We start from the raw sequence: 25689 nt of genomic DNA on the forward strand, positions 1-25689 counted from the left end.
CTCACTGTCTTCAAGGACTTCTACATTTGAGACAAAATACCTCCTAGACAACTGACTTACTTCAGTAAAACAAAATTCAGTGCGGTGGGAGCTAAATGACGAGTTTTCATCTGCTCTTAATTTCTATAAAGATTGTTTTAGCTTAGAGGACTTGGCAAGAAGAGAACCCAGTCTTTCTACTTGCAAAGTGAGCAAATTTGATGCAATTTAGGCAAAAATATGGAAACCCACAATCTCTCCAAGCGGCTTTGTTCAAAGCAGAATTTCAGACACAGCTGAGCTATTGTCAGACACGAGGCTCGACTGCATTATTTTTATTCAGTCCCAAATGTTATTATAATACCTAGACCACCATTTTCTGTCAGAGCTCATTCATAAAAATGATTGATGATTAAATCTGTAATAAAATCAATTAAGGTACAGCATTCTTCCAACAATACAGTTGATTAAAATCAGCTTCACCTGTAAAACTTTATACAAACCACTTTAAAACAGCAGTTGTCATTAAGATCACGTAAAGAAGATGGACTATAGATATTCCACATAACAGTACTTTTATCCTAGAGATCCCTCTCAGTCTGGGTACAGCACTAGATATTCCATCCTACAGCTGGTACCTGATACACAGATTATGCTTCAGGTATCCTAACAATAATCTCTTGTCTTTCAAACAAGCTTCACAACTGGAAAATATTTATGAGGGGAGAAGTCAAATTCTGGAGGAACCTAGAAAGAAAAGATTTAAAACATTACACAGCAGTACTACTGAATTTAATACTCAAAATGAGGGATACCCTGCAGATAGAAGAAGAACTTTTAAACAGCAGAAGATTGAAAAACCATAATCCTAGCTCTTTAAATCAGTATCTGAAAAATATTCCAACCCAGTTCTGGATATGCCAATCATTCTCCAGTAGTGATGGGCACAAAGCTGTAGAGTGCTGCTGTGTCTCTTCAGCGTGCTCCTTCGTTCTTCTGTGCCTAGCCTCTGGCAGGAAGCCTGAAGGCGCTCTCCTCCCTCTGACCCACGTGGCACCCGCTAATCCTGACAGCCAGCACTCTCCCGATTGCGTTCACACAAGCTGCTGGTACACTGCTACCAATTACTTCTTCCGGCTCTTGAAGAATACCCGTATTTTTACATGCCATCCCACATGCACTTCCCAATTTTTTTTCCAAAACATTTAGAAGCCAGAGTTTTCCATATTTAAATAACTAAAACAAACTATTTCTGAGGGGAAAAATGGATTAAGTTACTTTCCCAGTTCTTTTAAGAGTTACAGTAACTATGGCCTGAATCTGCTCATTCAGCTGTAAGAGACCTGTGATAGCACTGCGTATCATACTACATTTCACATTCAATTCAGCTGGCATTTTCTTACCTTAGAGTCTTTTTTGTGGCCTCCTGCCAGCAGCTTCATGACCACAATATTGGGTTTAGCAACTTTTAGAATTCGATTGACCTAAACACAAAACAGCACTAAGTTTTCAAGTGAAAGCATATGACCTCAAAATTACTCCAATGTTCACATACTCTAACAATACAGCAGTCCTCTTACAGCATCAGTTTAACAGAGATCAGGGCGTTTTGGATTTGCTTTGAAGTATAACAGCTGGATTAATGAAATTTAATGAAGGGGGTATTTATTTTAAGAGTCACTTTTTTTATTCAACAGACCACAGAAACTACTGCTCTCCACGTTTACGTTCAAAAATTGTTGAACTACGGCAAGTTCTGAGGCACTCATCCAAATAAAGGCTTAGACAGACTCTAGGCGTCTACCCCCAACACTGTGATCCAAACACGATGAGAAGTGGAAACTCAAGTATCACACTAGTGGCTTTTTGCATGGAAGTGCTCTAGGCACACTCAAACTACCTCTAACTACCCTGTTAGCCTCAATCAGATAGCTCATGTGTGAGTACCACCAGGATCCAGGGAACAGGCAGGGATTCCTAAATTCTCAGGAGAACCTAATCCGTAACTGTTTCTAACCTGCTCAGAAGCGACAGAATTAAGCATCCTCCTTGCTCCAAAATACAGTCACAGAGACTTAGTTTTTAGGCTATGGACAAAGAGGGAGAAATTCCTACCCGTGTTTACAGCCCAGTGCTGAGAAAACTGCTCCAGGAAACAAGTGCCAGACTCGATCCTCTTTTCAGCCTGATGACATTCAAACCTATTTTTCCCCACCTCTCAGGAGTACGTGTGAATTACCAGGTTCCAGGTAAGTGAGTCCCCACCTCTCAGGAGTATGTGTGAATTACCAGGTTCCAGGTAAGTGAGGCAGGCACGTTGTCACCTTCTTGTTAAAACTGATACGCTTTTAGAATGGGGCCAGAAGGCAACACGCAAGAAGGAACTAAGTTGCGATGTAGCATCTAAGATACTCGGCAGAGAGAGGTTTTGGAACAGTGAGCACAACCCTCATTGTATTACCTAATGTATTGAAACAAACCACTGTGTAAGATGCCACCACCCTCCTCTGTCCACTCCTTAATTAAAGCACTCAGCTTTGCTCAGCGTTTTGAGATCCAAAGTACACTTTGGATCTCAAGCAGATCCAGCTGAAAACAAACACTTGCTCTATTATGAGCAAATACTCCTTTTTCCAGTATTTCACTCTTACCTCATAGTCTGGATTAGGAATATTCTCAAGAATCATTTTAGCTTGCTGGAAGTGTTTGCTAGCTGCCATGTAGAGATCTGATGACTGAGGAGGTGGGCTGTATTTATTTAAATCAGACATTTCCAAATGTATAGAAATATATAAATATATATTAAAATCAGTTGCCAACAAATTGCCATTTTACCACCTTAAATGAGAACAAATTACTATATTCAAGAAAAAAAAAGTTATGTCAACTAAATATTTTAAGAATAAATACTGAAGTTGAAAACGTTTATTTAAAATAGCAAATACCGAGCAGTAATACACTGCTTAATGATTATTTTATAGTGCCACAAAATGCAATGAATTTTGCGTACTCTTTATAAAGCAATCCCTCTCCTGAACAACTTGTCATTCATTTGCCCTAACAGTGCCATGCAGCAGGGTGTGAAATTACAGGCAAAAATGGGGGGGGGGGGGGAGAGAGTGGGTTTTATATGATATTGTTTACTCAAATCAAGTTTACAGCAAGTGAGATACTGAAACTGTTCAAAACTTCATTTTATATAATTTTTTATATAGTTTTGATACTTCCAACTTTTTTTTTTTCTGAATTAGGGATAAAAAAAACCTTCAATGACAGAGGAAGCCATGAGTCTTAATTTCCACTACAACTGTTCATAACACTAAATTAGGGAGAGCAACTGGCATACAAAACAGTACAGTTTCAGTTCAGACAGACCTTTAGAAACTTAAAAGTCTGGCCACCAGGAATCTAAGTTCAACAAGAAATGTCCAAATTTCTGCACCTGAGGCAGAATAATCCCACAAATCAATAGAGGCTAATAACCAGCTGGATGAGTAGCAAGGCTACTGTGAACACCAAGTTGAATGCAAGCCAACAAGGTGCTCTTACTACAAATCAGACAAGCCTCATATGGGACTATACAAGCAGGAGTACGGCCAGCAGATCAAGGAAGGTTATCATCCTATACTCAGTATTTGTGCTGTAAGATCTCAAATATTGCATCCAGTGTTAGACCCACTCAGCTCAAGAAAGGCGTTGAGATGGGGAGATGGCTGGGGGCCTAGAGCACATGACCCACAAGGAGAGGTCAACGGACCTGGACTTTTTCAGTTAGACAAGGAGGATGCTAATGGGTAATCTTAATAGCAGCCCACAACTACTTGAAAGGCAGTTACAAAGTTGCCAGAAGACAAAATGCTCCTTGTTAATGGCAGACAATATAACTGGCGGGGAGAGGCCACAAATTGTGGCTTGGGTAATTCAGACCAGACATTAGGAAAAAAGGTGAATAGTGTAGCTCTCAATCAGGTCATCCAAAGACTAAATGGACCAGAAAAAGTAACTGGATCAGGTTAAGCAAAGAGGTTGGAAAATCTCCATCCTTTCATTTTTTTCAGACTTGGCTAGACAAGGACACAGCTGATGTGATCTCTAACGCTGCTTCAGGGAGGAGACAGGACAAGACAAGACTCCACTGGCCCCTTCCAACTAACACTTCTGTGGTTTAACACTCAAAATTACTTTTGTTTTGTTTTCCTGTTTGCTTGCTGCAGTAATAAAAACATGCTGCTATATAAACCACAGCCAAAAAGTCTGTCAATAGACTTCCAAGAGATTTTATTTTCATGCAAACCAACAGAAGCATCTCATAAACCACCACATCAGACCAATTTTTAAACGTCAAAGTCTAATTTTAGTAAGAATTCAAAGCAATACGTTGTCCTTGTACACAACTAAAGCTAGAACTCCTTGACATTTTGACTTATGCTTCAGTGGGAACTTTGAGATATTAAAGGCTCTTTTTACAATGACAACAATGTCTAAAGCAGGTGAGCAAATGACTTTTATAAAAGCATGAGTGGCACCACATTTTAAGATTACTCACTTTAAACTGCAAGTAGTGCACTGGGGGTGGTGTGATAACACTGTTGAATGGAGCAAACCTGTGCTCATATCGAACTTGTTCACTATCCAGTTCAAACTTCGGTTTTCTTACTTTGCCATCCATGTCAAATGCGATCATTGTCTAAAAGGGAAAGGATAAATATAGTGAAAAGTGTTAGCTTTATGTCATATTTTGCTGGGAGCAAGATGAAAGTTATGATTTAGCTATAACTGGAAGGACAGAAAAATAGTACAGAATTTACCATACCACATTATAAACCTAAACTTAATTTCCAGTCCCACTAAAAACAAAGAAGGCATGCAATATATGCTTGATTCCTATTGCAAAAAAAATTAAGCCACTGTTCAGCAAGCACAAATGAATTACCTTGTACATCCCAGCACACATATTTTGGTATGCTTGACTCATGGTGATCTCTCTGCTGAGAGGGCGAACTGCAAATTTCATATAAAATTTTTTTTTAATTCAATGTAAGTACACATATTAATTTCAGATCAAAACAGTTCTTTCAAATTTTCAGAAAGTGACATAATTCTCAATTATATTTTAAAATAATGAAAGAAAACGGAAGTATAAAAAGCATGGACATGCATTTCTGCTCACCTGGCTCCTGATTACACAAAATATCTCAAGACATACTTAACAGTCACATGAACACCATACTGCCTTCAATGAAATACACTGGTCCACACAGTCAATGATATTAGCATGTCACTATACAACAGTAAACAACAGTCTAGAATTTAAAGCTTGTAGTTGAGAGGCCTGTTTGCTTAGTTCATGGATTTTTTTAAACTTTAAAGACTCAAAGGTTAAAGCATTTTTATCCTAATAAGAAAAATATTTATCCTGATAATATTCCTTTAAGCTCCCCTTTAGCTTCCAGTGTTTAAGTAGTGCCAAATTGCCCCACACTTGGCACTTCTTTAAAAAGTATAAAACACAGCAGTAATTTTCTGAATTTCTAGAGACAAGAGAATTTAGTTGATATGACCTTGAGCTGTTCATATCTAATTGTTTGTTTCCCTTGAAAACACGACAAGGATAAACACACAAAAAAGAAGGAATAGCAAAGAATGAAAGTGAGCTTCTGCATGGTGTTTATTCGCAATGTTAATGCTAAGATAACCCCAACATACCACAATCTTAGCAGCCACTTAGGCATGGCAAATATGTATCAAATGCTCTTTAGACACTGCTTTTGGATGCCTTTTTGGTAGCAGGCTTACAGCTCTGACCACAGAGCGAGACCGCTATGATACAGGAAGGGAAATTCTCATTTTCCCTCATGCACATACACCAGAGAAAGCGTATGTTTCTAAACGGGCTTTTGCACAACAGTACTACCACTGAATTGAAACGGGGCAACTCACCATTGTAAAATTAAGCAACATGCTTGAACACCTTCTGAAGCCAAAGAGAAATTACAGAAATGCACTGAAAGTTTAGCCTTTGAATCTATCTACAGTCACAAAAAACATAATTCTGCAGGAATTATAGACTGTAGAAAGGTAGTATTTTTCAACGGTAATTGCTCTGGACCTGTTAATTATATCTCACAGGATCCAACACATAACAAAATTGGTGAAACAGTCAATATATACGAGTTTGGTCTTTTCTGAAAGTAAATAAGTAAATGGGAAATTCTTACACAGCAACTGACTTTTTTAGTTAAAAAATTTTACATTCAGCCTTCATAAACTTCAGGACATTTTTCCTACGCACATCTGTGTTGACTTTATACATTTTGAATTTTAATTCTACATGGCTGCATGAAGGGGGAAAAAAACCCCTCTGAGTTACACTCTACACCTAGATACCTTTTTTCTTTTTCTTTGTTTTCTTACTACTACGGCCTTTCTGTTGTTCCTCCATTATTCTCTCCTCTGCCATTTGAGAGCTGTCAGCGCGGCTCAGTGTTGACATCAACCAGGCATAGAGGAACTCTGATAGATACCTACAGTAAAAACGGTATGTAGCTGTTACATACTACAACGCAAAACGTATTCATAATGCACATCCTCACTGAATGCCAAGTCGTTTACTCAAAGAACTAACAGTAAATAACAACTTCTAGGGCAGTTAAAACTCCTTGTTTTGCATGACTGAAATCAACCGATTAGTCAGTATTCCGGTTTGGATTTTTTTTAAACAAGACTCTGTACAGATTCAACCACAGACAGCTCAAGGTATGCAAGTTTCCTATATGTTTATTAAGTGACGTCTAAGCTTCTTACTATTTCAAACCCCATAGAAGATCAAATTTTTCTATAATTCTTCCTTCCCCCAGCAAATGAAGCATTTTTAAAAAAGACACTATGTTAATATCTTTTCTACTTTTGTTAGGAATTACTGTTTTGAGAAACAAGGTTACTACTGATTTGTTTCAAGCGTTAAAAAGCCATGAATTATTAAATAAAAGGGCCAAGCCCACAGGAACAAGAGATCCATGTGCAATTCTTTAAGATTTAAGAGAAATCTTTAAGAATTCTTTAAGACCGATTTCTTAGTAAGTGGAAGCGGGTCCAATACATCTCTAGACAGACTTCAAATCAAAAAGAATAGGGAAAAAAGAGAGTAGAAATTACAGAGCTGGAGCACATGAAGAAGAAATAATACTTCATAAGAAGTCATAAATCAGAAGAAAAATTACTGAGAGATAATTATGAGTTTCATTTGCACATTTCCCCTCAGAAATTTCCTCTCTTTTTTGTTCTTCACTTTCAGTAAGGAGCTAAAGCAGTTGACATGACAGTTCCAATTAAGAGTGGTGTTACTAAAATGGTGGGGGGGAATACGGGCAGGTAAAAAATACTGCCTTACAGAAAACCTGGTATTACTTATTGAGGTATTACTTAAAGAATATTGCCATCTTCTGGTAACTATCTGGAATATTAATTTTCTCACTTAATGCTTAATCCACTAATGAAACAGCATAGAAACATAATGAGATGCACTGAAGCTCAAGTCATTTGAACCTGTCTAATCTCTCAGAAAGAAGGCTTACAGCTTACCTAATAAGAGTTTATTGGCAGCTGCACAGGAAAAAAAAACCCAAACCAAAACCAAAACAAACCACCAAAGTACAGAAGCACTTTAACATAGGAAGGTTCAACATCAAATTTTTAATGCTGAATAAAAAATGAACCATCTAAAATAATTTATCTTTTGGACCAAGCCATCAACTATGAAAAATAATTTAATGTGAACAGAAGCACAAAAATAAAAAGTATTTTGACTCCATATATTCAGTGCAATCATTTTCACTAAAGGCAGATGTCTCTTCAAATATGCTCACAGCATAAAATGTTATTTTTACCTAGTCAACTTTCAGATTACAGTCACAACTTAAAACTCTGGAGATCTTTTTAAAAATACTAGAGCTCAACAAGACTATTGATCTTGGTACTACAAAGACAGAAAAGAATAAAGGAAATTGCTTTCCTCCTGCATACTCTTGCATGCCAAAATCAGCATATTTTTCATTCATTGTCATTAGAAGACACAGTTTTAAAAAGCTAAATAGAGAGCAAATTACTATTTAAAAAAAAAAGTACACTATCTAGTAAGTCTAGAAAAGAGACCAACAGATTTTTTTCCTCCACTTGTAGTTTTATGAATAGGTGAACTAAATACTGTGTTGAGCAAGCTTGAGATTAAAAAAAACATAGCTGAAGTCCCTCCTTCAAATATTTGCAATTACTGCTCTGTGGGAGCATCCCTCCTCCAACAGTTGTCAATAAAGCACCCTCTTACCAATATATGTAGTAATATTCATGCATACTGTAAAGTTCCAACTCAAAGCCACTCAGAAGATACTGTATCATAATACGAAGGTTATGATATAGGACCCAGGTGCCCAAGCAAGCCAAATGTTGCCTTTGTGGTTCCTGCTTCAGTAACATACTATGAAGGGCTGCATCTACTTTCTCTGCCTATTGAAAAAGAGAGCAAAGTAACAGACAGGGGAGGAAGAACATTTGACTGAAACAGCATCCAAGTTCTGCCAGAAATAAAATCTTAACAAAATCTGAATACAAACTGGGTCAATAAAGCCGTGCTCCAGATTAAAAGACAGAAGTATGTTTTTACAGATACTGCCACCTCTATAGTCTAGAACTGTAAGAAAACTGGAAAGTTATTAACGTAAGTAAATTCTGCTGCACACAGAAAAAATATTCTGTACAGTAATACAGCAATAACCTTAGGGTTTTTTTAATTTTAGAATTTTAAGAAGTGTTTATATATAGATTGTTAGCAGTCACATGAGCACCGAAACTCAGAACCCATTACAGGCTGTTATTCATTTTGCTATATTGGCAGTAATTACTTTAAAAACAAACAAACAAACAAACAAACAAACAACTAGCTGCATTGAAAAACTAAATTTATAAGCTTAAAATGCAAGAAACACACTGTGGCCCACCAGAGAAACTAAAATATTGCTAAGAACAATTCAGTCCCAAAAAGTAATTGTATGGAAGAAATGAAGTCTCCCACAGTTGGGATATTATCCCTAGTCCTGAACAAACCAATCCATATAACCTGTTACAAAGTGAAAAAGTGTTTCAGCTGCAGTACTGCAACAAACTCTCACCCAAACCATCTTGACAGAAGCTGGAGCACACAAAATGTCCCCCCCAGCTCCAAGTTCCTTGATTGTTCTCCTTAGCATGCACATCTTGGAAAATCTTTTATTATTTCATGCCTCTCACTGCTGAAGAAATAGATTTTCAGCAAGTGAAAATATACCTTTCCCTGTCATGTTTCTTTCCCCATTCTTGAGAAATGTTCAAAACCAGTTGGAGCACATATTTTTAAAAGTTATTATTTAATTTATATATATATTTTTAAAATAGTTGTAAATTTGCCATTTACATCTTACATAGCTATAAGACTGAATTTTCAAAAGTGTCTTGCAAACATGGCTCATCCATCTCTCCCTGGTTACATCTTGCAGACTGACAGTTAAAAGCAGGATAGAGACTACAAGCAGTGGAATTACCATTAAATTACAGACCTCACAGCAGGTTTACCTGAAGTCTACTTAATGGACAAAGTTAATCTTAAAAAATGCAGTAACTTGTTGTTCAACAGATCTAACAGAAAGTCTTTGGATGCATCCTACAGACTTCCTGGGCTGCATTTTAGGAATCCTTGTCCTAAAGATTTTAGGACAAACAGGGGAGTTGCTTCATTCATCTAGAACCTAATACCACATGCTCCACTCTGGTAGGAATATACCTGGAAAGAAAAGTTTGCTGGCCTGATGCCTAGGACATTACCTCATCCTGGAGGGTGGCAAATTCCTCAAGAATGTGACCCAGTTTATCTCTCTGGCGAGCTCTATTGTGTCCATGGATTTGAATCAGGCTACAGAATGGCTGAAAGAAACAAACTGTAGGTTTAAATTTTCAACACAACTTTGAAACTACAGGAGGAGTACTATGGTGTCTATTTAGGCACCTGTTTTATACATCTATATTAGGAGGTGGGTTTCCTAAGGCTCCCTATAGAGTGCAAGCTAGCAGGCAAGCAAGCTCTGGCGTGATGCACAAGCCCATTTCTCCATACACAAATCAACATGAGACTGAGTGAGCATCCCTTTAGGAATCTGATCAGAACAGAATGCTTGGAGTATGACAGGTATTTCTTATGCCTAAATCCATGGGCCCAGGTGGCCAAGGCGGCCAATAGCATCCTGGCTTGTATCAGAAATCATGTGGCCAGCAGGAGCAGGGAAGTGATCGTGCCCCTGTACTCGGCCCTGGTGAGGCCGCACCTCGAATACTGTGTTCAGTTTTGGGCCCCTCACTACAAGAAGGACGTTGAGGTGCTGGAGCATGTCCCAAGAAGAGCAATGAGGCTGGTGAAGGGTCTAGAAAACAAGTCCTATGAGGAGGGGCTGAGGGAATTGGGGTTGTTTAGCCTGGAGAAAAGGAGGCTGAGGGGAGACCTTATCGCTCTCTCCAACTACCTGAAAGGAGGTTGTAGCGAGGTGGGTGTCGGTCTCTTCTCCCAAGTAACAATCATTGAGGTTGGAAAAGACCTCTAAGATCATCGAGTCCAACCGTCAACCCAACACCACCATGCCCACTAAACCATGTCCCTAAGCGCCTCATCTACACGTCTTTTAAATACCTCGAGGGATGGGGACTCCACCACTTCCCTGGGCAGCCTGTTCCAATGTTTCACCACTCTTTCAGTAAAGAAATTTTTCCTTACATCCAATCTAAACCTCCCCTGCCGCAACTTGAGGCCATTTCCTCTCGTCCTATCACTTGTTACTTCGGAGAAAAGACCAACACCCACCTCGCTACAACCTCCTTTCAGGTAGTTGTAGAGAGCGATTGTGCCGCATTCAATAACTGAATCTTTTAAAACAATTTTTAAAATTTTTAAACTGGAGAGAATGTAAAAATAATTTTGTTTTCACTAGTGCTATGCATTTGTTTTGTGACCTGAAACTACCCTGTAAAGTCCTAGTAGGTGCAGATTTCTAATAAAGTGAAATGTTAGTGAAAAATCTGGAAGAATAATACAGGAAATAAACAGCAATAATTATACTGGCTTTTTAAAAGTGTTACCATTTTAAGATGGCCAACTTCTGCAATTTTGCCTTCATGTCAGGTGTCTAAAAAAACTCGTCTCATTTTCAAACGTAAGCAAATCTTGAAAGTGCTCATATACACATAAACATGCTGTAATTGAAATGAACACTTACCCGAACGCAATGTGTCACAAAGGAATCAATGTAGTCCTTCGCCTGGTGATTATTATAAAGACAACACCTAAAAGGGAAATATCCACAGACATAAATATGTTTATAAACGTCATCAGTCTATGTAGCACAAAATTAAAAAAGAAACATGAGTGCAGCAACAACAACTGACTCCTTCATACATAAGCACTAGTAAGTACAAAATGTGTATGTTCTTGATATGTCTGTCCTTGCTTTTTTAAGCAGAAATATTTTTTCATCAGACATGTAAACACATGCAAGTAAACTCAAGATCCACTTACTTTGGAGAAAGTACTGGAGGACTGACAAAAGACCTTAAAGCATCTTTTACCATGTCTTGCATGAGGTGAGTGCCAAATACCTTCTTATTATCTACCAGAAAAGTTGTCTGAAAGTGAAAATGTGTTTTTAGAAACATGTTTTAAGTTAAAATTAATGCTCGAGAAATTACTAATAGAAAGCTCTTATAGTACCTGTACTGTATCAGAAACTTGTAAGATTGCTTTAAGAATTAAAATGGTTCAGCTAGGTACAAGGTTACAGACTCAGAAAATAGAGGCATATTGAGATCTGTCACTTCTGTCGTATTCCCATGACACAAAATACAGCGCTATTACTTGCATAAGACAATGCATGCAAAATGATTTTATTTCTTGGACTTTAAAGATGATTAATCAGACAGATGTTTCTGAAGATTAACATAAAAGAGGTTATGCAGTTTCTCTGGAGGCAGATAAAGATAAATCTTCAGACTAATGCAGACTTTCTTCTACCCCTATAGATACTACTGCTTTCATTGGTCATGTCTGATGCTCATTGCACTTTCCTCCACAAGTGCTGTGTCCCTTTCTTACATGGTTCTTCAGCAGCTGGAGAAAAAGCTCTGCTGTCAGGCCCCCACAGGGGTTGCACAAACACATGTAGTGGAAAGTCAGAACACACACACTACGAAAACATTTTACTTGCCAACAGTTATATTCCATTGGCTCTATACGTGGTTTAATTGGGATCAAATGGAAAAAAGTTCTGACATCCAGGGACACCCTACTCAAATCAAAACCTCCTATAAGGTATTATATTTTACTCTGAGTTAAGGAATATATAATATACTTTCAAGGTAAGTGAAGCAGTGAGAAGAAAAGTAGTAGCCTGTTCTGCCCTAGCCATCAGTTTTACTGTTGTAGCAATAGAGGCAGTCTATACATGAAATTCAGTCCAAACAGGGAGGATGAATACAAACACCAGCCCCAAACTGAGACAGCATATGGAGAACAGCATAAAAATGTGTGTACAGGTCCAGCTTTATGGCAGAGAAAAAATTTTAACACTGTTTTAATTGTCATGCACTAACATGATCTAAACAGCAGTATTTAAAAATGTTTTAAAAAATTAGATCAGAACATAAGCCTCCATATACCTAAGTATCTCCAGAAATTTTTTTACCACTTGTATATTATTAAGTGATATGCAAATAATTTAAATATTTGAAACAAGAAGATGAATCCATATTTATAATGAATGCGGAAGTATTTTATTCAAAGACATAGATTAGGACTTGCCTGTAACAGGGATCTTGAAAGAACACATGGTGATTGCTCACTAAACTCACAGAAAAAATCCTAATTTACATTTAGGAAAGAAAAAGACAATTCAGGTTAATACACCAATTTTTATATATATACACACATGTATTTACATTTTTATACATGCATTTGCATTTTTGTATATATATATGCATATATATACAATTGTGTAAATACTTCTATATTTTGTATACACAGACATACACATAGCATATCTCATACAAATTGTAAGAAAGTAAGCATGAATAATTTGAACAGAACATATTATGAAGTTAAAATCTATTTTTTCTGCAATTACTTGTTATTCAACAGAACAAAAGGTTTCTGAATTTTCTTCTTCAGAGGCAACAATTAGAAGGATGATAGTATAGAAATAAGATACTGTGAAACTGTTAAGATCACAACGTAACAGAACCAAGTATGTAACAAAACTGCAATGTTTAACTGGTACCAGATGTTTCATGCAAACACTGTTTTAATTAATTTAACAGGAAATCGGAAGATGAAAGATTTTGGCTTGATCTTCAAACTGATGTAACTGTGGCTCTTTTCTCAGTCAGTGAATGCGTGTATGGTAAAACGTATTTCAAGCATTTAAGTGTCTTCTAATACATGTAGGCAGTAACTGAGAATAACATCACTTACGCAGGAAAGAACATAAGCAGGTGCTTAACTTTATGCCTATTCAGGGAATTACATGCTTAAACAAACATGTATTAAGTGCTCTCTTGTGTTATAGGCACATATGCAGAATACTGCTCACTGAAACTGAAAAAATCAGGAATATAGCAAGGAATTACGTTCTGCTACTGCAGATGCAGCTCTTCAACCAAAGAGCTACAAGGAAATTAACTTGCTTGTGCTCCGCCACTAACATGCATAATTATTTAACAGATTATGGGAAAAATGGGAGGTTTGAGAGGAGAAAAGGTCTTTGTCAAAAAAAAAGAAGAGTATTAAGTATCAGGAAAGACAGCAAATTTTGAAATTGTACACAACAGTGGGAAACACCAGAAGATTTATACATACAGCTCAGTTTTTTCTCCAGTGAGCAACAGCATGTATATATGGAATGATTTTTTCCAAGTTACATTTTAAGAAAGATCTTAATGTTTGGCTATAAATAAGATAAATATTCATGCTTACCAGTATACAGTGCAAATTAGTTAAGTTGACTACTTCACATACAGTTTTTATTCGGTCTATTAGTTTGGAAAAATAATTGACCATTTCTTCCCTTTTAATTATTTTTGCGTATCGAGGAAAAGTTGGTGGCAGCAATCTCTGGTTAACAAGGGGCTCAAAGCCCATCATAATAGGATGATCTAATGAAGGAGGGGGGAAGAGAGAGAGAGAGAGAGAGAGGAGAGAGAGAGAAAAGCTGCATATAAGCTGTGTTTTCAGAATTCACTTCAAAGTTGAAAGGACACTAACTACCCAACTGACACAATGTTTACTATTTTAAAAAACCCAACCCTCAACACCCTCAGCATATATCTGTGCAGTGAGGTGGTCTTCCCTATTTTGAAATGGCATATACACTGATTCGAAGTGTAATGAGCTTAATCAAAAGTTCACATTATCTCTGGCTTTGAAGTGACAGTATTGCTTTCAGGAGCACCATCATTTAGTGAAATACAGTTAAGATCAAACAAAGCAAATCTGTAACAGTTTGTATAACGAGTATTATTAGTTCAAAGTAAATAGTGTTTTTTTTTTAAATACACATAGCTATTAAAATTTATCAAGACAGCATATTTAAGAAAGGAAAAAAATGGTAAAATTTGATACATACCTCCTTTAGTGGTATCATTCTGTGCCTGGATACCATGATGCAATGAATTGTGGATGGCAGAAAGCAAGTCAGCTGCCTGAGTCATTAGCTTCTGAGCTTCTGCAACTGCACTCGTCTGAAAGGCAGGCAACAGTTATTCACATTATGAACCAACATATTTTGACTATAGAATTAATGCTAGTATCGATATTAGGATTCTAATGTTTATTCATAACCATTCTGGAAAAAAAAAACCCACAACAGATTTTTGTGCAATAAAGAGTTCTTTATATTTTACATATCTATACATACATTTAACACTGTATTTTTTGCAGTATAAGATAAGCCTTAACAATAACTACAACTGAAAGTCTAGTATACGCTACACACAAGTCTTCTACTTTTGATTTTGAAGAACTGGGGGGGGGGCAAAACCCCCCACAAAACTCTTCTGCCAAATGACACAGAACTCCAAACTGCAAAAATCTACTATCATTAGAAAATGAAGAATTTTTGAGAATATACACAAAACAACCTATCAACTGAAATGAAATCACTATATAACATTAGAAGATACCAGATGTGCATCAGAAATCTTGATTCATGATCTGCTGACATGCTGAATTTTCTGATGTCTTATGAATCCAAATCTGTTAGCAGACTGGGTACCATTTAAAATAGCTCTCTGTAAAATCTAAAATCTTGTTTTAAAAATACTGGAGAGCAGTCCCTGATGGAACTTCAAATATTTGAAATCTCAAGTCGAATTGAAACTTGACTTCTTTTAGAAAAAGAGATGTTTAAACGCCCCTGAAGATCTAATAGAAGCTGAACAAGATCTGTAGCTCTGCATAATACATGTTCATGTATTATAGCATCCACAAATCTACTAAAAGAATAAGCTGCTAAGCAGATCTAATTCAAATCAAAGTAGTCCATGATGTAAATAACTTATACTTTAAGTAATCAGACTTTAGCAACACTAAGATAATCTGATTTTGCACAGATCATTAACCCAGAGCAGTTAACACAGACAGAATTTGGTTGTACATCAGTGTAGATCACTTTTATGTCACAGTTTGATTTCTGATATAACGAATGGTCATACTCAGAATGCAATTGTTCTCAACCACTCAATCACTTTTTCCTCAACACTGATGTCTATCAATGATACTTGCACCTGACTTTCAATTTCATCAAGGTCTTTTAAACTGTACAGTATGCAGCTGCTCCAACGGCAAAATATATGGGAAAGACTCCATGCCACTTAAGCAAGAAACTTGTTTATTTCTTTATGAAAATGGAAACAACAATACGCAATAGACAGATATTTATCCTTTTAGAAAGAAAAAGCTCTTAAAAAAAAAAAAAGCTTTGTCTTATGTGACATGTGATTCTACCCCTTTGTCCTAAAACATGCAGTTCCTTCCCCCTTCAACAATTAGGAAATCTCATATTCAAAAAAAGCAGGCAAATTGTGTGGAAAGTTGTTATATTCCTCTTCTCAGACCAAGGTAGTCTAGATACAAATTCAATACCACATGGAAGGAAAAGCTAACAATTCTCTTGAGATGGACAAAACACTGCCCCATGTCAGGTAACTACTCAGAAGGGGACTGAACTCAACAAAGAAAAGTTTTGCTCGTGTGTGTGAAAAGAGTAATCCAAAACCCATAAGTACTTTTCTTTAAGTGTTCTAAAATGAATATTCCTTCTCTCTGCAAGGCCATAATAATGTCAGCTACTAGCCTTCCCTCTGTTTTCTTTAAAAATGAATGAAAACTGAATGGTTGCCACTGTAAGGCCTTATCCAACCCTTTACCTGCAGCAACATCAATTCAAATCTACAGAATAATTGCTTGACCTTAGAGAACAACAACAAAAAAAAACAAACAAAAAAACCCCAAACAAACAAACAAACAAAAAAGAGTATTTAACAGGATCATAACGTGAACACAGAAACACCAAATGAACGTACCTCTTTTTTGGTAAATGCTATTAGAACAGTCAGTAATACCCGGGTAAACTTGACTCTGCTGAACACAGCTAAACACTGTTGATGCTGTAATAAGACAATACTGCATATTACTAAGCAATATGCATTAAATCCTGAAACTTATTAAAAAAAAATTACAGATTTATTGAAGTATGCTCTCTAGTCTTAAAAATATGGTATCTAGTATGATTCTGAAGAAAAGTTATAGAATTTATAGAAGAAATCTGTACTGCTGTCAGAAAAGCACTAACAAAAAATACTAAGATACTTTGGGTAAAGCACAACCTCTGGCTGTATAGCTATCTCCTATGCAAATGCCATTCAAATCTCAGCTTAAGTGAACAACTACAAATTATTAAACCAATTTTCTCTCCTTTTTGCTGAAGATCTATGTTAAAAGCAATTTCTGAAGAAACAACATTACTGGGAAAGGAAATCCACACCCTTCTAAATCAACCACATGAACTACATCAATTATCACTTTTTCTGGAAGGACCTACACTGCTTTCACCTTCTCTTCCTACTTTCTCCCTTGACAGTAATGCTGCCAGCAGCAGTAAAAGCTGCTGGGAAGGAACTAAGGGAAAAAGGTGCAGGATAGTAGACCACCTACTTTGCTAATGGCTTTTTCTTGAGAGGTAGGTGCATAAATGGCAGCATTGCAGCAGCATCACTATTCTGACGTTGGGATCGATCCAGAACTCTCGTGCATACGCTTAGAGCATAAAAGCCTACCTGCTAGCTTGGGATTTGCTCAGGGCCCTGTTTAGAGCAGCTCAGATATGACAGTAGTAGCAACACTGGTGACACATTTCTCAAACTGGTAACTACTGATTAAAGTAATGCTGCACTAATCCATGAAATCCAGAAAAAAGTAAACAATTCATTACTTCAAGTTCAACTTCTGGATCTCTCTCTTCTCCTTGTCGACTTCGAGTGCTCTAGAAGGTAAAGGAATTTAAAATAATTTATTAAAAATTGCAAAGGGAAACTACTGATAAAATCCCTTTATCCTTTCCAGAACATCCATCTGTTAAATAACCCTAAAAATCAGTTCTCAAGTTCAAAACCTCTTAATATATAATCTAGGTACTTGAATGATCCAAGACTCTCCTGTAGTAATGAGACCTATCTCAGTCCACTCTGCAAATAGGCAAGGAAATTGAACATTCTATATTTTAAACTATGGTAAAGGAAGACCAAGTGACTTCTTTAGAATCACATAGTGTATCTGTGTAAGAGCCAGAAGTTAAATATATACTTTCTGTGCCCCAACCCAGTGTTATCTTCTACATCATGATTCCACCTATTACTAGTGAAGCAACTATTAAAGAATATAGAAAAGCCTGAAGACTTCATTGTCTTTAGCTAGAAGGCAAACTATCAGCATCTTACACAAAACCATTATGGCAGTTCTTAAAAAAACCCCCACCATTTAATGATACAAACCCACCATATTCTTCATAATCCAACTCCCTCCCCCAAACCTATGTTAAGTACACTTGAAGTATAACTGACAAGGCAAATGTGAGAAAAATACCTTCACTCGTCTTTGCATGTCATCTTCTACATCTTTTAGCATACCTGGAAAAGTCACAGTACAATTAAAAGCCGAGAAGCATTCCTAGGTACACTACACCACTCAGAGGAAAAAAGTTTTGAGGGCAAAACAAGTTTTAAAGTGCTTTACATACCCATTAGCCAAAGACTAGACAAAAAACAATCTTGTGAGGAATGGTGGGGATGTCTTGCAACAATAGACAAATCAGAGTACAGGCTGACTGATCCAAAGATAAAGTGTTTACAAATTTTCTCAGAATAAATCAATGGAAAGCTCAAGTATGTATCAAAAACAGTGCATCAAAAGGCTAACGTACACACTTACGTATGTACCTAATAACATACATATTCATAGCTTTAGAACTACTAGATTGCTTCTTCCTTAAAAGCAATCTGTTTAGATCACAACAAATTGTGAGGCAGAGAAGCAGAATTCAAGCAGTGCACTTTCCAGTGGTTTGTACCTATCTCAGACCGGGATGAGCTCATGCCTAGCCACTCAGTTGGCACATCTAAAACCACTTGTTTCTCAGACATTTAACAAATAAGCAGCTGAACCTTCTCTTCAAGGAAAAAAAATTTGATCTCGCTTTTTACCAAGCCACCAATTTTCACAAGACTAATAAAAAAAACCTTAACATGTGAGATTCCTGCCAATTCATTAGGTTTGGTGGAAAGTAACCAACATGCTCAAAAGAGAGACTGATGGACAGATACACAGAAAGCACGAACTGTACCTGTAACTCTAAGATCTGTCACACTGTTGGCCATTTTAAACCCGTAAGTCATTGACTGAAAATCTTCCTAAAAAATAAAAATCAAAGCAGCAATATGTAGTGAAAAATAAACAGTAGTAGTCACATTTTCAAGCTGGGGTTTGGGGTTTTCTTTCTGTTTGTTTTGGGGTTTTTTTGGGTTGTTTTTTGTTGTGTTTTGTTGTTTTGGGGTGTTTTTGTTTAACTACACCAAGTATAAAGGTCTGGTTTTATTCTTCACAACTGAATAGACCTGTGGTTTGGGTGACTTTCCTGCCCAAATCCAGCTTGCGGTAATTATTTTCTGCATAAATCCTTAATACCAGCATGCCCTTCACAATTTTAATCAAATGCCACCCTATCAAAATGTTACCAGATCTATGGATGCAAAGTACTATTTAATCAATTTTAGATATAGTCAGTAAGAAGTGACTTGTCCAAGCTCAGAGGAAACAAAAATTGCTCTGAGCACAGAAAACCAGACTCTGATGCCATTGTTAAATGGACATTTCAGACAAAAGACAATCATGGTTATCTAAAGTAGAAAAATAAAAAATTAAACAGGAAGAAACCACAAGTAAAACTCATTTAGAATGGTTAGCCACAAGATTTGCATTGCTATTTGAGTAGAATATTTATGTATATAAATACTCAAGCAAAACACAGAAAAGAGCATGCAACACCTTCACTGAAGAAAACTGCATTTTGAAGAGACCAAGTCTAATACTTTTAGGAGGATGAACTGCAGCTCCTACAGTATCCTTGAATCAAACAGTAGTAAATTTCTCTAATATACTGTTTTATTTGCGTTACGGAGCCTACATATAATGTTACTTATTTAACCATAGGAGATACTGAAACACATACCTCCTCAAAAACAGCTGCTTTGTTAACCTTTTCTCTGGCAATATCACAGATTTTTAGGATCCCTAGAGCAAAAGCCTTCATAGCAGGATCTTCTATGAAGTCTGGATTATGAATATAAAGGCAAGTGAATACCGTCTGTGCCAAGGAATGTCCCTCTAACCACGTTATCTAGGAAAAAGAAAATTAAATGTTTTACTCATGACAGCCAAGGCCTCATTTTTATATCTCCATTCTTTTTCCATCTTACTGCACTTCAGTGAGTCATTAAGGAAGTCCCTATCATGGCAACCTTCCATCTAGCAGGGCAAGAGAAGGTCCTTTGTCCATCTGCTGGCTGTGGCAGGCAGTCAGTTACTAACTAAACCCTAAACACTATCAAATTCTGGTGTTGGATAAACCTCTTCCACAAAGTTCAGCTCTGTTCTTTGTGCCTTAGACATGACATTAAGTTAAGAGAACATAAGATTTATAAGCTTCCTCTATATAAATACAGAATGAAAAATGCAAGTGGCTATGAAACAACTCAGCAATATTCTGCATGTTCTCTGCCACAACTTATAGCTTCTTTTCATGATCCCCTCTCTCTACTACTTTCATGCTGCTTTAAGCTACAGGGAAAGCTTCAGTAACTTAAAACATTATTTCTATCTTGAAATAGCATCAAATACAGTAGGATCAGATTTCTAATATAACCACTGTCCCTTTTCAAAAAAAAGTCAGTATTTGCAGGAGGAGGCGGGGGGAAAGATGACGAATTATGTTACACCATATCAAGTATACAGTGACCTTTACATGTCTTTTTGGACTAAACTAATTTGAAATGTTGTTTTAAAAACCAAAGTAATTTTATTGATGTCATTTTAGAGAGTATCTGAAAATAATTTGTATCATTTACTGAGGAAATTAAGATATACACATAGGAAAAAAAAAATCACAATTAACAAATAACTGATAATTCACTTATCTTCTTTCTAAATGGATTTAGGTATTTTCTTTTCTTTCTTCAAAATGCCCCTGTAAGCTCAGTCAATATTGGCTGTACAGAAACGAGCAACAGAGTGCTCACTTTCCAACACAGTCAAACACTAATATACAGCAGGCAGTCAGATACCATATATAAACACAAATTATAAAACCTTTTTACATTATTCAAAATGGTGACAGTTCTCTTCCATAATGATTTCTCATAATAAAAAATCCAAAAATCAAAATGATGCCTTGGAAATTAAAATACTAAGTATGTATTTTCTGCTTGGTTTATCTTTTTTCTTGAGTTCTACTGTTTTTTTTCTTTTTCTAAACTGGATTAAAGGATTATATTTTGAAATCAAAACCATCTAACATTAAGAGCAGAGAAATGCTTACCAAACAACAAAAACATGTATCCATTATTCCTACCAGCTCAGGTGAAGTGAGATCCTTTATTTTAATGGTGCCATCCTTAGAAAACAAAGAAAGAAAAAAACCTAAAGACTATGGAAGCCTGTAGGCAAAATACAGCTTACTATTTGTACAGCTGAAAAGGAAATTACAGTTTGGTTAAGACTTCAGAATATTTATATACCACTAGAGCTTTATTGATCAGCTTCATACTGTGCCTCAAAATCTGAAAAACTTTACTTTCCTATCATTGTGTTAAACAATGACCAAACATAAAGCTATTCAAAGAAAAAGCTAAAATAAAATTTCTGATTTATGAGTAGCCAATGAAAGTTTAAAACCAGTTAACTGTCAACACTTAAATCACAAAACAGTATGTATAATCATAATAATGATTGAACAAGGAATAATATGCAGGACCCGTTCTTTCAAGACTGCTTTTTACACTGCAGATACTTGTACAGTTTTACTGCCTTCAAGGTCAGGACCAAGAAGGCAGCAACCCTAATTCTTTCATTTTATTTGTCCAATGTATGCAGTTCTGCATACATTCTACGTGACTTAGACAGCCAGTATTTTACACAGAGTTCTCTTAGTCCATTCCAAACAAGGTCCATGGTAAAAAGTACTTTTTCCTCTGCGAGTGCATTATTTTTTCCAAAATAACAGAAAGTCTTTCAACCTCCCTCCACCAATTTATCTTCACCATGCATCAGAAGTTAATCATTGCTGTCAGTGTTGTTAAATAAGCCAGCTTCTGTTCAATGCTAATGAACTGATAGTCTCATAAAGTGTTATTTCCAGCTTTTTTAAGGAAGCTGGTTTCCATTCGGCTTGAAGAGGGACTAACCAATACATCTTCATATAAAAGACGCATTTTGGGGAAGCACAGGGTGACCTGCAAAAACATTTCTGAAATTTATTTATTTGAGGTATACCCAACAATTTCACAGTACTTTTCACTGGAAGAGTTAGCATCATTGTGATAATGTAGGTAAGAAAAAAGGTAAACATCACAAGCTCTTTCTTATTTAACTATCCAAAATAAAAAAGAAAAAAACAATTTTAAGTAAAGATTGAAAACATGAATTATTTTGAATTGTGCTTAACTGCAATTTGATAAAACTATATCATACTTTTACAGACAGTGTAGGCAAAAACAGGAAAGTCCAACGAACCTTAATAGCTTGCTCAAAGTTAAGAACCTTTCTATTAACTTGGTTTCCAATCATACCAGCATCCATCTTGGGGTCCATCATTTCAATGGCAGACATGGCTTCAAAAAGACCAAAACTAAGAACACCAATTAAAAAAACATTCTGAATGTAATTATTTTATTTTATACAAAACAGTCTTCACAAACCAATGTAAAAGAACATACGATGACAAACTGAGTACACTGTATTCTGACTACAGACAATTAGGTAAGGTATGTGAACATTACTATTGAACTTTACAGAGCATGGTTTTCAGGAATTTGAGGATCTCTCAACAACTAGGAAAGAAAATAGATACCTAAAAGTAGAAGAAAACTCTTAGCCTTTTTTTAAAGCTGAAGAACACTCCTGAGCCAAATATCCCATTACTAAATCTATGCACACTTGTTTCTATACACCTCATAATGACAGTGTCTTTTTAAAGATCACATAATAAACTGATATTAACTGAACAAGCTGGGTTTTATTATGCTACATCCAAAAACCCAAGTAAGATACGTCCCCACAAATTAATGACAATATACATGACACAGACTGACAATAATATATATTGAATATACCAACTTTGTTTAAAATGGGCATGTTAAAAAAACCGATACAAAAAAACCCCAGCATGCGACAGTGGATCTCCTGCAGTCAGGGCATAAAAGCTCGTAGGAGAACCACCCCAAATGAAGACTGGCCTACAGAAGAAGGGACATAGTGCATCAGCTTTGGTACATATGATATTCATCAGAACTGCTGCACAAGCCTTTATTACATAAAAAAGGTTATTGTGTGTGGCATGTTCTAATTCTGAAAAGCGTATTTGCTCTGAAATGCTCTTACGTATAAAATTACACCTCAAAAGTGTGCTTTGATTCTACTGAGTAACTACTTGGTGACATCCTGGCACACGTTTTTAGCAGGTTTGCATTTAATAGTGCACTTCTGTTTTCTGAGCTATTAGTCTTATATAAGCACTTTTTTCTTTATGCAAGTGAACAGACTCATGTGGCGACTTTTATCTTTAAAATATTTAAATCTCATGTCATTCCTTAATGAATTCAGCAAGATTTTAGCACATGCTTTTTTTTGAAATATATTTTTTCTTCATCTACAGAGTTCTCAGTTTCTGTTTTAGCATGTCATTTAAGAGTTATATTAAAGTAGATGGATTGTTTATCCTAAACTTGTTAGTGACATTTGAGGCAACCAAATTTAAAAGCTTAAAGTCTTCCTGGCATTTTTTTATAAAACCATGTCCATATAAAATAGTGCAGTAGGTTCAGTAGTGTCAACACCACTGATCATAAGATGTGCTGTAAATTTCTAAACTACAGTGATTAATTGAAAATGTAATGTTCTACTGGCACCATGAAAAATGTTCAGCATTCATACAGCTGCATCATATACATACTGCTGAGGATGAATGATATTCTGAATACTTAAACTATTTTATTTAAAGTAAAAGTTTAAAAAAGCTTAGTTGATACTGCATGACTTGCTTGTTAGTAAGCATTAACATATTTGCACTAATCCTGTCTAAAAACCAGAACTATCCCAAAAAGCATACTTACAGCTTGTCATGAAGCAGTTCTCCTAACTTCAGTTCTACAAAGGAACAGAACAGGATAAATAATTACAATCATACTTCTAGCACAACTTTTCCAGGATAGTCTTGTCATTCACCAAACTGTCATGCTAAGAGAGAACAAGGTATGGGAAGCAGACCAGACATTTCTACGCCACCTTCAATTGCTTTTACATACAAAGTACTTTCAAGACTGAAAGGCTAAAAACCCCAGTTGTTCACAGTCTTTCCTCATCTCTCTCTGTTATTCCAACAGTTAAAGGAGTTTTAGAATTACCAAATAGTAGCATCTGAATAGCCTGGAACACAGGACAGCAGTTTTCTGTGCTCCTTTATGCAGATGTCTAATTTGTTCCAGAGGAGTTTACTGAAAGGCTTGCTTTTCCTCATTATTTTTAATGAAGCCTTTAGATGTATTTGACAGGTACACAAACAGTGTATCACTAATATATGGGAATTATTTGACAGCACAAGGAAATTGTGTTTATTATTATGTAATATTGTGTGTGGTAAGTTGCAGTTTTGTATTTATTTTTCCCTAATGTCATAATAAAATCACTTGAAAAAATAAAGTCCCTGTCACAGTAAACTAGCACTAATATCTAATAACAATAAAGGCACTGTTTATAGTATGGAAGCAACTGCTTCCCCATGACTGGGATGCACTGCATCTCCTCAGAAGCTCAGCCTGGTTTCAAAGATGAAAAATGATGCACTGACCAATTAAATGAATTGGATCCCGTAGATCCAAAAATGTATAGGAAAAAACAGAGTGTTGATTCTGCATGGATGAATGAGGTTTCTGTTTGGCAGAAGAGATAGGAAGAAATTTTCACAAAGAAAAAAAAACATGCAAAAATATGTAAGATGAAAAAACATGACTTAAAGATATTTACGTAATCTGGAAGAGGAAGCAAGGCAAGGTTCTTCTGATATTTCCAACCTCACAGTAAGTTAAACACAGGGAAACACAGAATCAATGTAGTCCATTCATCTGGAGCCTGAACCTGGGTCAAATTATTGCTTAAAACACCTCAAAGAACTATGCTTAATCCTCCAAAGGATTCCAAGTTTTCTCAGAACACAAGCAGTACAACTCACCTCTACAAGCTTCTTCAAAATCCTGGGTTATATCTATCCAGCTTGTATTACTCTTTTCCATCTTGTCAGGCATACCGAGTTCCCATCCTGAATCATCATCTTCTACCGAAGCTTTCATAACCATGATACCGCACCTTTAAATCCGTATCAGAGACACTACACATTATGCACAAATTAGAGAAAGTGCTTCATGGGAGTAATTTTTTTTTTTTCTTTTCAAGAATCAGGTGAGACAGGGAGACTAACTAACCTGATTTCATTTAAACAGTTACCATTACATAAAACCAGCCCAAAAAACTTCATAAAAATTCTTTTACAAAAATGTTTTCTTATTCACCTTTTCTCTACAACTAGCTTGTAGTCTACGAAACCTCAAAAACTAAGGACACCAAAACTTTAGCAGTACAGAGCCATAATAAAGTATGTACTATCAAATTGGAGATAAAATGGGAAACAATATCAAGCAATCCTCTCTTATAACAGATGTAGATATCACTTTTTTTTGTTGTTTCACACTATTAGAAATACATGTCCTCCCACTGCTCTGTGAAAGGAATTAAAAAGAGGGGAACTGTAAAACTGACCACACACAAGT

General features: G+C 36.2%; 1 protein-coding gene across 1 annotated transcript; it reads right to left on the reverse strand.

The window, feature by feature from the left end:
• Positions 1 to 282: 282 nt before the first annotated feature.
• On the reverse strand, positions 283 to 25223 carry NAA35 (N(alpha)-acetyltransferase 35, NatC auxiliary subunit). The gene is made up of 22 exons (XM_009273148.2): positions 25095 to 25223; positions 23980 to 24013; positions 22382 to 22496; positions 21189 to 21263; positions 19824 to 19991; positions 18939 to 19005; positions 18182 to 18225; positions 17532 to 17582; positions 16624 to 16707; positions 14667 to 14781; positions 14018 to 14196; positions 12848 to 12907; positions 11570 to 11676; positions 11271 to 11337; positions 9832 to 9930; positions 8303 to 8481; positions 6367 to 6503; positions 4913 to 4980; positions 4526 to 4666; positions 2631 to 2753; positions 1383 to 1463; positions 283 to 726 (listed from the first exon to the last, which is right to left on the reverse strand). Exons 1-22 carry the CDS (start codon positions 25216 to 25218, stop codon positions 667 to 669), a joined length of 2178 nt encoding a protein of 725 aa, XP_009271423.1. The 5' UTR covers positions 25219 to 25223; the 3' UTR covers positions 283 to 666.
• Between the last annotated feature and the right edge of the window lie 466 nt (positions 25224 to 25689).

The sequence above is a fragment of the Aptenodytes forsteri genome, unplaced genomic scaffold (assembly GCF_000699145.1).
Source record: "Aptenodytes forsteri isolate BGI_AS27 unplaced genomic scaffold, ASM69914v1 Scaffold154, whole genome shotgun sequence".
In the NCBI taxonomy this organism is placed as follows: Eukaryota; Metazoa; Chordata; class Aves; order Sphenisciformes; family Spheniscidae; genus Aptenodytes; species Aptenodytes forsteri.